Below are 17644 nucleotides of genomic sequence, written 5' to 3'. Positions count from 1 at the left end.
TTTTTCTATACAAGGTTTATCTGTGTAGTCCTGGCTATCCTGAATCTCACTTTGTAGACTAAGCTGGCCTAGAACTCACAGAGATCCATCTGTCTCTGCCTCCTGAGTGCTGGGATTAACAGTGTGTGCCATCACCACCCAGCTTGTAATGTTTTGTTAAAAAATATGGCTCTAGAGTTATTTATACCAAATATTAGTGATAGGGACTCTAATGCCTTTTAAATTGTTCTCTATCCAGTTTTGTCTCCCAAAATAGTTAATAAGTTTAATTAATTATCCACCATGTGTACACACTTAATGCAAATGTAGAGTTCAGAGGACAATCTGCAGGGGTCACTTCCTTCTTCCACTGTGTATCTAGGTCCCAGGGATTGAACTTGTCAGGCTTGTCCCCTAACCACTGAGCCATCTTGTACTCCAGAGCCTCATAACTTCCAAGGCTGTGCGTTTGCTGCCACCGAGGTTGCGTTGGCCAGAGGTGGACGTGTGCTCTTCCACTTTTCCCTGCACAGATGATTGTCCGCTTGCAGAAGGAGATTGCCGATCTGAAGGCAGAACTGGCCATGGCCACTGGGGAGTGGAGGACCGAGGCACTCACGGAAGAAGAGCTCCACCAGTAAGCACAGACTCGCTTCTCTTTCAACAGAATAATGGTTGAGTTCTCTGACCACCTCAGAGACTGCTTGGTCAGAAACCTTACCAAGGTGCCAATGAAGAGAGTGGGTGCTCCATGGGAAGTGGGACAGCTGGTAGCATCTCTGCTGCCTGGCTTTGGGGAAGTAAGGACCAGAACCCCACAAGGCTGGGAATGGCTGTCCCAGGCCAACGCGCGAAGGGTCCACAGACTGGGTGCACCATTACACACACTGGGTGCTTGGAGCAGTGTGTCTCAGATCTGAGGTGAGAAACAGCCCTTGTCTTACACTCACTGGCTTCAGGTACCAGTGTCTACCGTGCTAGAGAAAAGTCTCTCCTTTATAATACTGGCCCATACATTGCAGCTAAAAACTCCCATTTGACACAAAAGCCAGCATTCAGGACTTTGTCTGAGCTTGGTGTTTTCATCCCAATGGGATTTGCAGCCATGTGGTACATTGTCCTTCATTCTGTGTGAGCTGTAGAGGTGGCCTCTGTTTCTGTGTACTTTAGTAAGGGTTGCTGTGATGCAGATGATGGACAAGGCTTAGGAGTCAGTGGTGGGCTCCACTTTCAAATAAGAAGTGAAGTGGAGCTTGGCTGGGGATGTAGCTCAATCATAGAGTTTGTCTAGCATGCTTGAAGGCCTGGGTTCCATCCCCTAACACTGCACGCCTGTAATACCCACACCGGGAGGTGGAGGCAAGAGGATCAGAAGTACAAGATCATCCTTGGCTATGTAGTGAGATCAAACCCAGCCTGGAGATGTATGAGACCATGTCTTTTATTTTATCTTATTTTTTATAAAAATTTGATTTTCTTCCTACAACATATTCTGGTTACAATTTCTCCTCCCCTCAGCTCTTCCCAGGCCCCAACCTCCATACCCACCAAGCTCACATGATCTCTTTCCCTCTGTCGTTAGAAGACAAACAGGCTCCTGCTCTGACTTGTTTGCTTGTATTTTATGTCTACCTTTTAGAGAGCGTATCTTAGAAAGAAGAAGTTCTCTAAGATGCTTTTGAAGGTGCAGAGCCGCATCACCAGCTCTCTCTGGAAGGGAAATGGTGAACAATGGAGAAAGCAGTTCTCTGTGAACTGCCGAGTCTTGAGGCTGGCGCAGTGTCTCAGCAGATAGCCTTGCTGCTGCCAAGTCTAATGGCCTGAGTTCAGTCCTGGACTTGGGGTGGAAGGGGAGTGGGACTCCTCCAAGTTCTTCGACTTTCTTCTTCTCACCGTGACACCACACATACACACACCGCACATATATCACACACACACACACACACATTACACACCACACACACACACACATTCACCACATATACACCATACCACACATGCCAAACACACACACACACACACACACACACACGTTACACACCACACATCACACACACACATGCACAATGTGTTTTTTTTAAAAAATCAACTATAGAATCCCTGCCTGTGAAGCCTGACTGAAGCATGGAAAGTCTTCATGGAGCTTTCTGCTGTGATCAAAACTTACTCCTCTGGGATCATGCTTCCTATGTCCAGAGTTTAACAACACAACAGCTCCACAGCTTCCCTGACAGCACCACTGCATAGCATGCCTGAAATTAAAGTTAAATACACTGTCCCAAGTTAGTTATTAAGAATTTCATCTCAGGACTGGAGAGCTGCATCAGCAGTTAGGAGGTTCCTAGTTCAGTTCCCTGCCCCACATGTGAGCTCACAACCGTTGTGACTTCTGTTCCGGGGGATCTGATGCCCTCTTCTGGCCTTCAAGGGCACTGCATACATGTGTATACATACATGCACAGAGACACATGCACACAAAGCAAAAACAAACAAATAAAAAATATTAACAGTACTCCTTGAAATAACTCAAGATCACCTTGATCCTGAGGGAATTTGGCTGAGAGTCAGGTCACTGTGCTGCTCAAAGAAAGGATAGTGTTAGCTTGTCAATCACCAGCATTGATCCAGCCAGGAAAGCAAAACCCCGTAGGCTGCAGCAGAAGGACTCTGACATGGGGAATGGGTGTGCAGAGGATGGTACAGCCTAGAAGCTCAGCCCTTAGTAAGGCATCTTGGAGGTCAAGAAGAACAGGAGCTGGGGCAGGGCACAGTGTGACAGTGTGGTTTTACTGGAATGTCCTTTACTGTAATAATTTCTGGGAGTCAACTTCGGAAAGAAAAGTTTTGTTTTTAGCTCACAGCTTCAAAAAGTTGTGTTTTTGTGCCTGGCTTGGGGGAGAGCATCATGGTAGAGGCCACAAGAGAGGAGAGCTGCTAATTCCTGACAGTGCCCAGCAAGCAGAGAAGAGAGTAAGGAAGCCAGGGCAAGATAAAGTCCCAAGGACCTTCTCCCAGTGATCGACTTCATCCAGCTATGCCCTGCTTCTTAAAGTCCCCAATATTTCCTGAAATAGCATTGTAAGCTAGAGACCAGACTTTGGAGAAAGGAGCTGGAAGGGGATACTGTATTCTTTTTATCACCAAGAACCAAGAGCTGGCCCTGCCCCACAGGTGCTAGAGCATGGGGAGCAGCCCCAAGTGCAGGTACTCTGTGTTGAGGAACTGCAGCTGCTGTCTGAGACACCATCCAGGAGACGGCCCTGGCTTCCTCTCAATCCAGGCACCGTCTCCCATCGTTGCCCAAGTTGGCCAAACTTATCCAGAAGCTAGCTAGTAAGCAAGTCAGGGAGTATGGTTGCCTCTGATTCTGAGTCAGGTAGGAAAGGGGTAGAAACTGGACCTTAGGGGACATATGAAGTAAACCCCAGTGCTCTCCTGAATTCCTGTGCCCTGGGTGTCACTTAGGAGGCTCCACTGAGGGGCAAAATTTTCCAATATGATGGTTCGGATATGTCATACTCAGTGTGCCTATTCTGACCCAAATTTGGAGACTTCCAGAATTCTTATAAAGAAGCACAAAAATCTCTAGCCACACTTAAAATGAAGAAGTAGCATTACTGGGGACCAGAGGCTTGAAGAATCTCTGAGATGGTGCACAGTTAGGGCTTGGATGGGCAAACAGAAGGGACTGGCTAAACACAGGGCAGCATGGTGAGGGCTCCAGATGCAGGGGTGTGGGGACGCTTGGGCTAAGAGAAGGGTCAGTGTGTAAAGCTGCCTGCCTCTAAGCCTCATGACCTGAGTTCATCCCTGGAGCTGCGGTAATGGCGGAGGAGGGAACCAGTTCCACAAAGTCGCCATCTGACCTCCACATGCATTCCATTTCTCTCTCTCCCTCCCTCCATTCTCTCTCTCCCACACACACCACTATTAACAACAAAAAATAAATAACAACAACAATAATAATGTCAAAATAAGAATAATAGTAGTAGTCATGAATTAAAATAAGCATCTTAAAATAACAGGTTCTGCACACAGTCATGGTGTAGAAAACATTCAGAAAACCTTAAAAGGATCTAGAAGTCACCAGAGGAAACAAAAGTCAAGGATCTGATTTATAACAGATTGTCCATCACGTAAGGACTAGTAGTGATTTTTTTTTTAAAAAAGGCACTTCAAATGTATTTTCTAGATCTAGAAAAATTAATACTAAAAATGAAGATGAAATAAAAGCATTTTCTAGACACACAGACTTTCAGATAGAACCTAGATCCTTCCTCCCAGGTCTACCATGGCCTCTACATTAGCAAAAAGAAACATGCAATACAGGGCCAGAAGCAAAAAGGATGAGCAAATGTGTTCACAGCACCTCAGTGGCACCTAGTGTCATGTGGCACTTATACCACGCCCTCTGTTAGCTCCCCTGTTCTCTCATATGTGAAGCTGCCAGTGTAACACTCACCCAAGGGCTGAAGAGATGGCACAGTGGTTAGGAGCTCTTGTGCTCAGTTAGAAGACCTGAGGTCAGATCCCAGCACCTACACTGGGCAGCTCACATTTAGCTGTGGCTCCAGTTACAAGGTGTCTGATGCCCCCTGCTGGCCTCCATGGGTATCTGTGAAAACATATGTGCATACATACACACAGACACAGACATGAAGTTTTTTCTAAGTCCTGGAAATCACAACCAAATGCCCATTGCAAGAGCTTAGTGAGAGAGTGAAGGGAAATGAAATTGTGACAGCAGATTAAACACTGAAGGACCCCTAGATCTTACCTTGGTTTCTGTAGACCCATCAAGCACAGATATGGAAATGCCACCCTAGACAGATCCAGCGTAGAGGGCAGAGGGTTGGCATTCTTTTCTATGCGTAAGTAGTTTCTTTCATTCATCTAATGTTATTAATCTTGTGATCACAGAGCCCCACCATGGGGTCCGAAAGGAATGCAAAGATGCACAAAGCCTACAGTCAGCTCTCATGGGGTCCCCAGCGCAGGGGTGGGGTGGGGATGACACATGTTTAAGCACCACGAGAAAGGATAAACAGGCCAGGGTGAGAATGTGGCCACAGCACAGTTGCTCAGGCTCAGAGCCTCGCTGAGCTGAGCTAGGTCAAGTCTGACTGTAATCTTGGGTAGTTCCCCGAAGGGTCACTGCTATGCCATCAGGCAGAGTGTCTCCTTGGTGACCTCTCACCAGCAGCTAGGGACATCATGGGCTGCAATCCCTGTTTTCCTGCCAACGCAAAGAGCTTCAGAAGCACCATTGCCCGGGTGCCTGTCCAGAATGACAGTAAGAAGGACTCTCCTGGGTGCGCTCTTCTTCATGTTTGTGGCATTGTATTTGCCACCATTAACCAATTATGAGAACTTCCTACCCTAAAGGGAGACAGGTGAATGAGAACCTGCCTGCAGTTCACCCCTGGGATTTGGCACCGTCCGCCTGGTTTTTGTCTTACTCAGAAATGGGAATCCCTTCAGTTCTCCACCCACACTCTCCAAATAGAGGATGGAGGTCATTCTGCAGGAGATGAGGCAGCGCCATAGCTCAGCTGGAATAGCCCAGTTCTTGTCAAGTCTGCTTCTCTCCTTGGGGTCCTCGGGCACATGGCGGCCTGCATGGCCTTACTCCTGGGGTTCGCAGATACCAATGGGTTTGGCTTTCTCTGTAGTGTGTTGGGCATGTTGGGCGCTCTGCTCACAGTCAGTCCCAGAACATTTTTGAACCACTGCCCAACAATTCCTTGGTTAATGTAAATATTTGTTGGATTCACTTGGATGCTTTGATTGAAGTGGGTCTCAAACATCAGCCTCCAGTTAGTATGATATTTTTAGTTTACATCTTTTTTTTTTTTTTGGTCCTTGCTAAATTTGAAAAGAGACAGCTGGACAGAGGCTATATAGCCAAGTCAGTGTTTAGACAGAGCCCTTTGGGTGAAGACTTGGATGTGATGGAGCTGCTGAGCACATATCTTTGATAGAAGATTGAGCTAGAGATCTCTGGCTCTGCTGGGCGTGTTATATCCTGGCCCAGGTCTGCGTGATTTTGAGCAGCACTTCACTCCTGAAATGAAACCTAATTGTATCTTACCAGATCAAGTTTCTCAGAAACGTCTGGACCTTTCTCTAACAGAAAAAAAAATGCAGATCAGTTAATATTTCTGCCAAAGTTTGTGGAGTACATCTTAGATGTTAATCATTTTAATGGGTACATCAAGGGGCTAGTAGAACAAGATCCAATGATAACTGTGGGGAATATAATTTTACTGGGGAAATGTTGCACATGTATGCACATACGCATATGTGTACATGCACCTAGACAGCAATGCATGTGCACACAGGAAGCAAGGCAGTCATGGAAATGATCTATGTTCACTGAGAGTTTTTACACATATCTACTGGGGGTGGAGCGTGTGCACATCACAGTGTCCGTGTGGTGGCCAGTCCTCTCCTCCACCATGTGTCACAGTGAATTAGAATTTGCCCCTATTATGACTCTGCTGTTTAACATATTCTGACTGGTTTTTCCTAGATATTTATTCAGAAATGGGAACCCCCTTCAGGTCTTTGCAAGCCTCCGTGCTCTCTAAATGGAGGGGGGGGTCATGGCGCAGGAGACAAGATGAGCCCCTTAGCTCAGCTGGAATAGCCTAGCTCTTGTCAAGTCTGCTTCTCTGTCTGTCACCATATAGCCAAAGATGGGCCTTGAACTTCTGATCCTCCTGCCTCCGTTTTCCAAGCCCTGGGATTCAGCAGGTACACTGTGCCTGGATAACTTTTTCCTCCCCATTTCTCTTTCTATTTGACATTTTTATCTGGGTGCTGGGGACTGAACTCAGAAAAGAGACATAAAATATTTCATGTATAGAGACTTCAAATAAAAAGGAAATGGGGAGCGAAAATACGAGAGTTGCCATTTAGTAGGGTTCCTGGAAAGAATTTACATGGTAGGTTCATGTTATTTTAGGACCACTCTTCCGTAGGAAAGGGCAGATGTTAGCTGTCATTAGGAACAGAACGGTGTTTGGATGAGACTCGAGTGATGGCAGTGAAGACGGAGAGGAGACAAACCAGAGACCGTGTGTAGGAAGGGTCAACAGAAGGGACTGTTGGAAGTGCACAACACCAGGAAGATTGTAGCGGGTTATCTGGGCACGGTGGTACCTTTGGAAATCCCAGCTTGCTTGTGGGAAGCGAAGGCAGGAGGAACAGGGGTCCAAGGTCATCCTTGGTTACATGGTGAATTTCAGGCAATCCTGGTGGCATGAAAATGTGCGCATGCACACACACACACACACACACACACCTCACAGAGTGCAGAAATAGAAGCAACAAAGGGCAATGAGCGTCCAATGCTGAAGGCGCATGGGGCAGGCTGAGCTCTGTTACTTGGATGTAGGTTGAGAGTGGAAAGTTCATTTTGTGAGAGTGATGAGCATCAGGATGAGCTAACACTGAGTCAGGGGTAAGGACCAACACCAGATTCAGACTCACCTGGAAGTGCGGAGCCTCAGGATCACACTTCAGATCCAAGCTCCTCCGCCCCCGGCACCCTGGTGAAAAGACACCTGAATGTGCCCTTTTATTTGGTTACCCAGCTCTTTCCTTCTAATTTTTTTTGACATTTAATTAAACGTTCCATTTATTGGATTTTAATGCTGGCAAATAACCCCCTTTCTCTGTGTTCCAGGGTATTAGTAGTAAGCACTCTAAAAAGATTGAACAGCAGCTGAGAGCTGCTTGGTGGTTAGGAGCGCTTGCTGCTCTTCCAGAGGACGTAGTTCAGCTCCTAACACCCACAGAGGACAATCCAAGCTCCAGGGCACCTACCACCCTCTTCTGGCCTCTGCGGGCACCTATACACATGTGATGTATGTCCATGTGCTCAGGGCTCAGGCACATACAAGCATAAAGTAAAATTAAATATTTTTAAAGATAACAATGAAATAATAAAAACAAGCTCACTCTTTTATGTCGACTTGATACAAGCTAAGAGTCATCAGAGAGCAGGAAGCCTCAGTTGAGAAAATGTCTCCATAAGAGTGGGCTATAGGGCAGTTTCTTAATTAGTGCTTGTTGTGGGAGATCCCAGCCCATGGTAGGTGGTGCCACCCCTGGGCGGGTGGTCCTGATTCTGTAAGGAAGCAGGCTGAGCAAGCCGAGAAGCAAGCCAGCAAGCAGCACTTCTCAGTGACCACTGCATCAGTTCCTGTCTCCAGGATCCTGCCCTGCATGAGTCCCTGCCCTCACTACTTTTGATGATGAGCTGTGAGTGAAATTAACCCTTTCCTCCCCAAGCTGCTCTTGGTCATGGAGCTTCATCATAGCGGTAGTAACCTTAGCTAGGCTGACAAGTTACTATAATATATTTGCTTGGGTAAAAGTGACAGATGCATAAAAGACACCAATTTCCAAGTTCACTAGGCAGAAACAGACACCCTGTGTCCGTAGAAGAAGGTGAATTCATAGTAAAACCTCTCCAATGAGGAAACTCCAGGCACACAAGGTATCCCTTAAAATGCCCTAGAGTACTTCACCTACAAGTACAGCAGCTTTACCCAAGCTTCCGCACTACAGAGCATGCAAGAATCCCCCATGCATTGTACTGCTCTGACGTTGAGGGCAAACATGTGAGAAAAGGAAGCTGCAACCACCCTCCTGATGAGTTAGATCCCTGACAACTCCCACATCACATCCAGGAGGTGGACCTCATGGCAGAGATGCAGATGCCATGTGTGTAATTCCCTGTGATAAGGAACTTGTTAAGACAAAGCCCTTGATCATTCCAATAGATGGAGGCAAAGAACTTGATAAAGTTCTCACTTATTAACGGTCAAACTCAGCAAAACAGAAATAGGAGGAAGCCTCCAAACTTTAACACCATCTATCAGTGTATAGATGTGTATGGATATATATCTGTCATCTAGCCATTATCTATCTATGTGTGCATCTGTCATCTGTGTATCTCTCACCTATGTCCCTATGTATCTATCATCTACCCGTCTGTCTATCATACACCCCTGTATCATTTGTCTATGTGTCTCTCACCTTATATGTACATGTGTGTATGTCTACATATCACCCATCCCTTTACCATCTATTTGTGTATTTATGTATGTACGTGTCTGTCATCTACCTGTCTGCCTAGCATCCATCCCTCTCTCTGTCATCTATCTCTAGCTATAATGAGAATAAGAGAAAGAAAAGATTCTTTCTTAACGCTAGAAGCAAAAGTGAAGATGTTTTCTCACTGCTTGCATTCAGCACCACACTTAAAGCTCTAGATAGAATATTATGGTAAGAAAAATAAATAAAGGACACAAATATTTGGAGAGGAAGTAATAAAACTGTTATTATACACAAATAACATTCTTTCTATGTAGAAAGCATCAAACAACCTGAAAAAAGTCACTAGCAATACTAGAAGGAGTTTATCAAGGTTCCAGAATACAAGGGTACAGGAAATGAACAGGCAGCCACCCTTGACAGAAGTATTAAAATTTAAAATAGTCTATAGATAAATTTAACAACATATGTCTACTCTCTGTATTATTAAAACTATAAGACAATAGAGGAACTTTCAAGAACTGAAGCAATGGAGAGCCATCTCATTTTCATCGATTCTCAGATGGCGGGTCTGCCTAGATTGACCTACAGCCTAGTCTGAGCCTTCTGAGAATCGGTATGGGAAGTGATGAGGAGGCCATAAAGCTCACACAGCTGCTACCACTACTGAAAATAGCTTTGCAGGAGAACCTGAGTTGGGGCAGACGAGTCAGTGAGCAAAGACACTTGCCACCAAGCCTGCAACCTGAGTTCAGTTCCCAGGATCCACAAGACAGAAGGAGAGAAATGACTCCCACAAGTACTCTGACTACCTCTGGTGTGTATACACACACACACACACACACACACACACACACACAAACAAACACACACACACACACACACATACACACACACCCCAAAACATCCTTCACAATAAATTTCTCACACAGAAATGTTTTTTTGAACTAGATCACAAGCATAAATGTACAACTTCAAATGCAAAACTCCTAAGAAGGAAAGATAAAGCCTTTGTGACCGTCCATTAGGCCAAGGTTTCTTAGAAACAAAAAAAAAAAACTATCAAAAAAAAACCCAGTAAACTAGATTTCATCAAAATGAAAAACATCTATTCTTTGAATGATATTAAGAAAATGTTATATATATACATATATATATATATATATATATATATATATATATATATATATATATATATAATCAAAACATACGGCTATAAAGGACTTGTCTCCAAAATACTTTGAAAAGTTTCACAACTCCATAGTAAGACAACAAGCAATAAACATGTGGACAAAGCAGCTGTTACATCAGAAAGCAAACAGGTGCCGAGGAAGGACAGGGAAGCCTGACCTCACCTTAGAGATGGTGGGACGGCTGTCATTCATGCATTCACTGTGGAAAGGCTGTTTGCTATTTTCTCGGAACAACAAACAACCGTGGGCCTGAAAGACAGCTCCGTGGGTAAAGGCATGCTTCGCCAAGCTGGATGACGTGGCAGGAATTAGAGTCTGGGACTCACCTGGTAGAAGCAGAGAACTGCTTCCTACAAGTTATGGTCTTCACATTCCACCCACACACACTAAAGACACAAACATAACCGTAGATCTGATTACAGCCACTTCTTAAGGATAAACATAGGCCACACAAAGACCTCTACATGGTCAGTTTTATTAATAACTTTAGATGTCTCTTTCAACTGCCACATTTTTTTTAACCTGAGTCCTGGCGACTGAATTCAGTTCCTCATACAGTGGGGTAAGCCGTTGAGTGTTGCCCAGCTCAGCTGGCCATCTCCCGAGCCCTAAACATGACTCTTTACAATATTAAAGAAACCCAATTGAAGAGCATGGTATATTGCAACAACACAGGGAAAGGGTTTGCTTCAAAAGGACTCCCTTGTACTAATAAAACTTCACTGATGTCTAATCTTCTATTTAGGTTCAAGTCAATGTGCCAAAGGTGGAGTCTGAAGTCTTAGTTTTTCTGTTTTAAACTTTATTATAAAATACATTGCAAATAAAAAATCAAGCACCCAAATTAACCAGACCCAAAGACTCTGCAGCTCAATGTCCTCTATTGTCAGAGGAGTCATTCAGAACTGTGGCTGGTTTTAACTTTTACTGTTGAGTATGCTTTTATGCACTTATCCACCAACAAAAATGAATGCACTTAATGAACATGACTTATGAAGAAGGATATAAAGCTGATTGTTTTTTTAGTTCTAGTTCAAACACACATTTCATTCTATCAAGTGAAAATCTCACTTGAAAAGAAAATCCACTGTAACATGAGGGCCTGCTTGTTGGGGTTTCTGTCCTGCCTAGTTCCCACAGCTGTTTAGCTCCAAAAGAATCACACAGAGATTTTGCATTAGTTATAACTGATTGACCCCTTAGCCCAGGCTTCTTGTTAACTCTTATAACTTATATTAGCCCATTATTCTTATCAATGTTAACTACATGGCTTGGTTCCTTTTTCAGCAGGGCAGGTCACAACTTCCTTCTTGTGTGTCTGGGCAGCACTGCACAAAGAGGTTCCTTCTTCCCAGAATACTCCTGTTCTCATTGCCCTGCCTCTACTTCCTGTCTGGTTGTCCCACCTATACTTCCTGCCTGGCTACTGGCCAATCAGCATTTATTTAAAACATAATTGACAGAATATAGACAATTCTCCCACACCAATCTACTTAGGCTCTGGAGAGACAGCGCAACAGAAGAGACTGTCACTGAGTCAATCTCCCAGGATCCCCAGAGACAGCGCAACAGAAGAGACTGTCACTGAGCTGATCTCCCAATGTCCCCAGGACTTGAAATTGGTCTCAATACACACTTGTTTTCAGAATGGATTGTCACAGTAGCGACAGGAGAAACGTCCTGATGAGTCATGTCACGCACTGGTCACAGCGCCTGGGCCAGGGAATTCCACACCTGGGAACTGCTACTCTCAGTGCCCTATAATTTCTTGGTAGGAGTTTAGCTGAGGGAAAGACTTCCTTTACAGATGTCCTGGCAGGCCTCACAGGAAGCCAAGAGACCATGCCTTCCATGCTGTCTCAGTTACATTTCTATTGCTGTGATAAAACACCATAACCAAAGCAGCTCAGGGTGAAAAGGTTTTATTTTGCTACAACCAATCACTGAAGAACGCCCAGGACAGGTACTTGAGGCAGAAACCTGGAGACAGGAACAGAAACAGAGACCATGAAGGAATGCTGTTCCCTGGCTTGCTCCTCTAGACTCACTTAGCTTATTTTCTTTCTTGGTAGCCCAGGACCATGAACCTAAGGGTGGCATTTCCCACTGGAAATTTCCCACATAACTCATTAATCAAGAAAATGTACCACAAACCAGTCTTTTGGGGGTTTTCCCTTAATTGAGGCTCCCTCTTCCCAAATGGCACATATCTTTTACCATCGGATCTTTTCTTTTGGTTGTTGTTATTATTTTTTCACATATGTGTAGGATGTGCACACATGTGTACACACTTGTTGAGGGCAAAGGAGAATTTGCAGGAGTTGGTTATCTCCATCCATCTTCTGAGTTTTAGAGATTGAACTCAGGTCATCAGGCTTGGTGATAATGACCCTTAACTACTGAGCTGTCTTGTCACCAACCCTTCCCATATCTCTATTATCATGATTCCCTTTAGAATATATTCATGGCCAAGCATGTATACACAAAATGAAATAATGGATATAATTTTTTTCTGGTTTTTGAGGCAGCGTTTCTTGGTTGCTTTTGAGCCTGTCATGGAGCTAGCTCTTGTAGGCCAGGTTGGCCTCCAACCCACAGAGATCTGCCTGCATCTGCCTCCCAAGTGCTGGGATTGAAGACATGTGCCACCACCACTCAGCTAATAATGGAATTTTTTTAAATAAAAAGAAATAGTACTGGGAATATAACTATTTTTCCTTAGTTCTTTTACCTGGCACTATTTCCTAAAGTTTCTACTGAAAACTGAAGATTATCTTTAAAGAGAATTAATGTGGCTTGTTGACTTTACATCTCCAGGTAACACAATGAAATCACTTCGTTTAATTAATACCCTCCCCCATTAACTGTACTCTAGACTTTGTAACTGAATTAAAACCCAATGTTGCTTCTTGGCATATAGAAAAATATTGCATAACACATAGTTAATTCTGAGATTGAAATTGCATCTTGTTCTGCAGTCTTAACATTAAATTATGCTCATAGTTAATAGTTGCATTTTTATTATAAAATATAACAGTATATATTCTTAATCTGTGACTTCAGGCTGGTGTTTTCTTTTTATAATTGGTGTAAAGCAGCTTATCCAGGGCCAGGGGGGGATTGTTTAGAGGGTAGAAGCACTTTCTGTGCAAGCGTGAGGAGCTGAGTGCAGATGCCTAGCACCCACATTAAAGCCATCTATGGCCATGCATGCCTGTAACTCCAGCACTAAATGTGGCACAGAGACAGGGGGATTGCTGTGGCCTACTGGCCTCCAGACTAGCTCCAGTTTTACTGAGATACCCTGTTTCAAAGGCAACAGACAAAGAACAGTAGAATATGACATCTGATCTTCTCTGGAGTTGGCATGTATTCATGGGTGTGGGCACCTGCACATGCAACACACACACACACACACACACACACACACATGGCACACCTGTGTGCATGCATGCTACATATCTGAAAGACTAAACAAACCAAAATCTATAAATTGCCAGAATGAATTGTCAGGAAAATGCTTCCCAGTTCACACTGTGTTGTATCTCACTGCCACTTCTTTAACCATAACAAGATTCTGTATATTCCTGGAGGAAGAAAATTTCCTAAAACATGTAAAACTTGCAAAATCAAAAATAGAGTAGTAACCTAAATCATAAAGACAGCAGATGCATAAACTTTATATTATTATTTAAACTGACATGAAAGTTTGTTTAAATCTTTGCAAGTATGTGTATGTGTATATGCATAATTAGATAATGTGTTGATTTTTAAATTTTTGAAAAATATTGGTATGTGTGTTTGTGTGTATGTGTTTATGTGAATGCAGTTGCCTGTAGAGGCCAGAAGAGGGCACCAGATCCCCCAGAGCTGGAATTACAAGCAGGTTAAGCATCACCAGAAATGGATGCTAGAAACCAAACTTGAATCCTCTGTAAAAGTAGTACAGTCTTGTAAATGATGGGCCATCTCTCATCCCCAGTATGTGCTGCTTGTGGAAAACATAAAAGTAGTTAAGAAGCATGCATGTGCCCACGCCTACATGTGAGCCAGTGAGAAGCAAGCAGAGGTTTGAAAAGGAGGTGGTCCACACTGGAAGGAAGCTGTGACTTTGCAAGGGGCTTGTAACTGTGCTATCCAATCCCGAGGAGTGGAATGCAAAGCTCTCTGTCTCCTCGCCTCTCACAAGGGGTCCTGCACCCATGGAACTATGCATGGATGTTTTGTTTTACCAGTGTAATGCACTTTCCAGGTACTGCCCCCTCTGGTTGTTTTTATTTTGCATTCTCTGTTCTTTCCTTTCAAATGCTGGACATGTTGACAAGAACCTTCTGCTTCCCATTTTCTGAATTTCACATTTTAACATCTTAGTAATAGCTGCACTGAAAATACTCAGACTTATTAAAAATTGTGAGGGGACATAGTGAAATCTTACAAAGGGCAAGATGAATTGAGGTTTGTTGTGGACATGGCAAAGGATGCTGCTTGTTCACTGGGGCTTTGATAGGTGGCTGGAACTCTGTGTGCATTTTGAACGTAACTTCGGAGTGAATCTTCTGATTTGTCTCATTTGCTTACAATTCCCCGGGCTAAGCAGAGTTCAGAGGGAACAGTTTGTTTTAGCTTCCCTCCCCGCGGCTTTTAGGAGGCGATTGAACTGTCTCCTGTTTGAGTCCACACACTTGGTGCCTCTGAAGATTCCCCTGAGCCATGTCTCCAGCTCCACTGGGATGCATTCTTTTTTTTAACTTTACGACTAATAAACAGTTAAGGTTGGTGGACTAGTCTCCTTAAGCACTTCCTAACAGAGAATTGTCTCCAAAGGACATGTTGGAGCTGGCAAGTTGACTCAGTAAGTAAGGGCGATTGTTGCCAAGATCGGGCCTGATGTTTCATTCCCATGACCCAAAAGGTAGAAGGAGAGAACCTACTCCTGCTAGCATCTTCTGACCTCCATATGCATGTTGTAGCATGTATGTGCACAAGCACATACACACACACACACACAAACAGACACACAAATAAATAAATATAAAAGTTAATCTATTGATGTATCAAGACTATGTGTAAGTCTGAGTTCATAGCATATGTTAACACAAGGTATATATACTAAATATGTGTAGCGCCCCAAGGAAGTGTCTTTAATTTGTTCGCCATGCCAACCCGAGTGCATGCCAACCCATGTCCAAACACTTATCACTCAACTTTCACACATTCTTGGTAGAAACTTGGGTTTTCTTTTTGTCCCAACTCTACATCTTTTAAGGAAAGAGAGACATCCCCCAAGACAAACCAAAGTCAAATGCTCAGCTTGCCCTGTCTGGCTGGGTAACCTGCCTGCCCCGTTATCTCAGGGTAGCTGAGATGCTGCAGTAAGGCATGATGCCTGGAGCCTGGATTGCTCCTCCTCTGTTCCAGGGTGCTCCTTATTCTCATTGTCTTCTGCTTTGGATTTCCCGGTTGTTCCCTCTGCGTTTGTCATTAACCCAACATTCTTTTGCCACCTCTTCAAAGATGTATCCTCATTCACAGTAGCCACTGTTGCCTAGGATCCCATTTCTACACATTTCTGGAGAAATCAGATTTCCCCTTGTCTGACTGCCATGTGTGTTCACTGCTTTTCTCATCAGTAGACTCTAGATTGGTCGCTTGGCACGAACCGGGCAGGATGCAGCACTAGGTGCTTCTCCAGCAGATGGGAAACTCCGTCCTGATGTTCACAGGCACGTGTTTCCTCTGCTTTCTGGGTCACCTCATCTCTTATTTCCCAGTCTGAAGACAGGATTTTGTGCTTTTGGGGAAAAAAATGGGCCCATGAGATGTCTCAGCAGATAAAGGTGCTCGCTGCCAGGCCTGACAGCCTGAGCCTTATCCTTGGAACCCATGCAGGATAAGGAAAGAGCCGATCCTGGCAAGTTGTCATGTTACCTCCACACGTTCACTCTGGCATGTGTGCACCCACACTCATAAACACCCACTTCCCACACACATAATATAAATGGTTTTTAAAGAAACAGGAAGTCACTACACATCAAAGTGCCTCCTTCTTCCAAGTTCTGGGATCTTACTCTGCCATGTCGTCCCCCCCCTCCCCGCATGGTACTACTCTTCTAAGGATCTTAAGTGGCAGAATGCTAGGGTGTTCTAGAGCCGTCGTGATGCTTTTGTGCTGATCAGCATCAGACATTGAGATTATCTGGCTGGATTTTTAATTAACTGGCTCATTTACGAGATAGTCTGTTCTGAGATAGTCCACAGGTTGGGAAAGGAAAATGTTTTGAATATAAAAGATTGACTCCTGAAGCAGGTAGGAGGAAATGGTGACTCTTCATATTCAGAAGGATTCTGAAGCAAGACAGAGAACAGAGCTAGTCAGTAAATACCCGCACACTGCCTCTGAGCCAGCTTTGGTTTGTGAGAACCAAAGTTATTAACCAGTGCTCAGCTGAATACCAGACAGTTTGTGCAGAAGTAATCACAGTTGATAAACCCCAAGGTTCAGGCCAGCACTGACATTTTTCTTCCCAGTTTAAGTAACCATGGGGCCAGTAACCTTTGAGGTAATTTGACACGCAGAAATATAGAAGTCAAATGGGTAGCTTCTAAATCCAAGCCTTCCGTCCTTGCTGTGAAGCCGGGAAGGCCTGAGGGGGCTCTGGATTGCTCCAGTGAGACACACTGACCTCACAGTCATGTTCTCACATGACTTGTGTGATGCCTGTACCACAGTCACATGTGCACACAGACAGTGAGAAGTCACGGAATGACTCCAGGCTGTTCCCTATGAACCCTGGGCGTACGTTACTTTGGGGCACTCCCTGGCTGCTCTGTCCTGCCTGTGCCTCCTTAGGCCCTTCTCTAGGTGTGGAGTAGAAATTTCTTCCTCCGCTAAGCTTGACCCTCCAAAATGTCACGTTTCTCTCCTGGGTTAGGGAAGGGGAGATGATCTAAGTTGGTTTCTACAGGTTTTCATATCTTCAGTATGAGACCATATTTAGCATGCTCAGTGCTTATGCCTTGAATAGAATGGCATGACTGGCACCCGTTTGCATGGCTGCTCCTTGTATTCATCAGCGATAAGCATGTAAACTACTCGGAAGGGGCTGCATGTGAATCTAGGGGAGAGAGGTTCTCTCTTCCTTTCTCTTTTCAATGGCCTGATGTGTATATGGGTGTGGGTATATGCACGCACATGTGAAAAGCATGCCCTTGGGGTCCAGAAGATGATGCCGGATGCTTGAGACTGTGGTTACAGATGCTTCTGAGCCACCCAACATGGGTCCTGGGAACTGAACGTGGGTCCTCTGCCAGAGCAGTAGACATTCTTAACTGCTGAGCCATCTATCCAGTCCCCAAAATTGATTTTGTCCTCTGACTCGGGTGGCTGCTGTGTCCCCTCAATGACT

General features: G+C 44.5%; 1 protein-coding gene across 2 annotated transcripts in view; it reads left to right on the top strand.

Annotated features, from left to right (window-relative positions):
- The window catches only part of Kif6 (kinesin family member 6), a 303195-nt gene that overhangs the window by 126366 nt on the left and 159185 nt on the right, over positions 1–17644 (top strand). For both annotated transcript variants that reach the window (XM_087897899.1, XM_087897898.1), the window contains exon 10: positions 513–616. In XM_087897899.1, coding sequence (XP_087754025.1) covers positions 513–616 — 104 coding nt within the window. The remainder of the gene's footprint in view (positions 1–512; positions 617–17644) is intronic.

Source organism: Myodes glareolus, chromosome 18 (assembly GCF_982192425.1).
Source record: "Myodes glareolus chromosome 18, mMyoGla1.1, whole genome shotgun sequence".
Taxonomy (NCBI): Eukaryota; Metazoa; Chordata; class Mammalia; order Rodentia; family Cricetidae; genus Myodes; species Myodes glareolus.
Note: the sequence above shows the minus strand (reverse complement) of the source record. Positions and strands in the feature narration are given on the sequence as shown.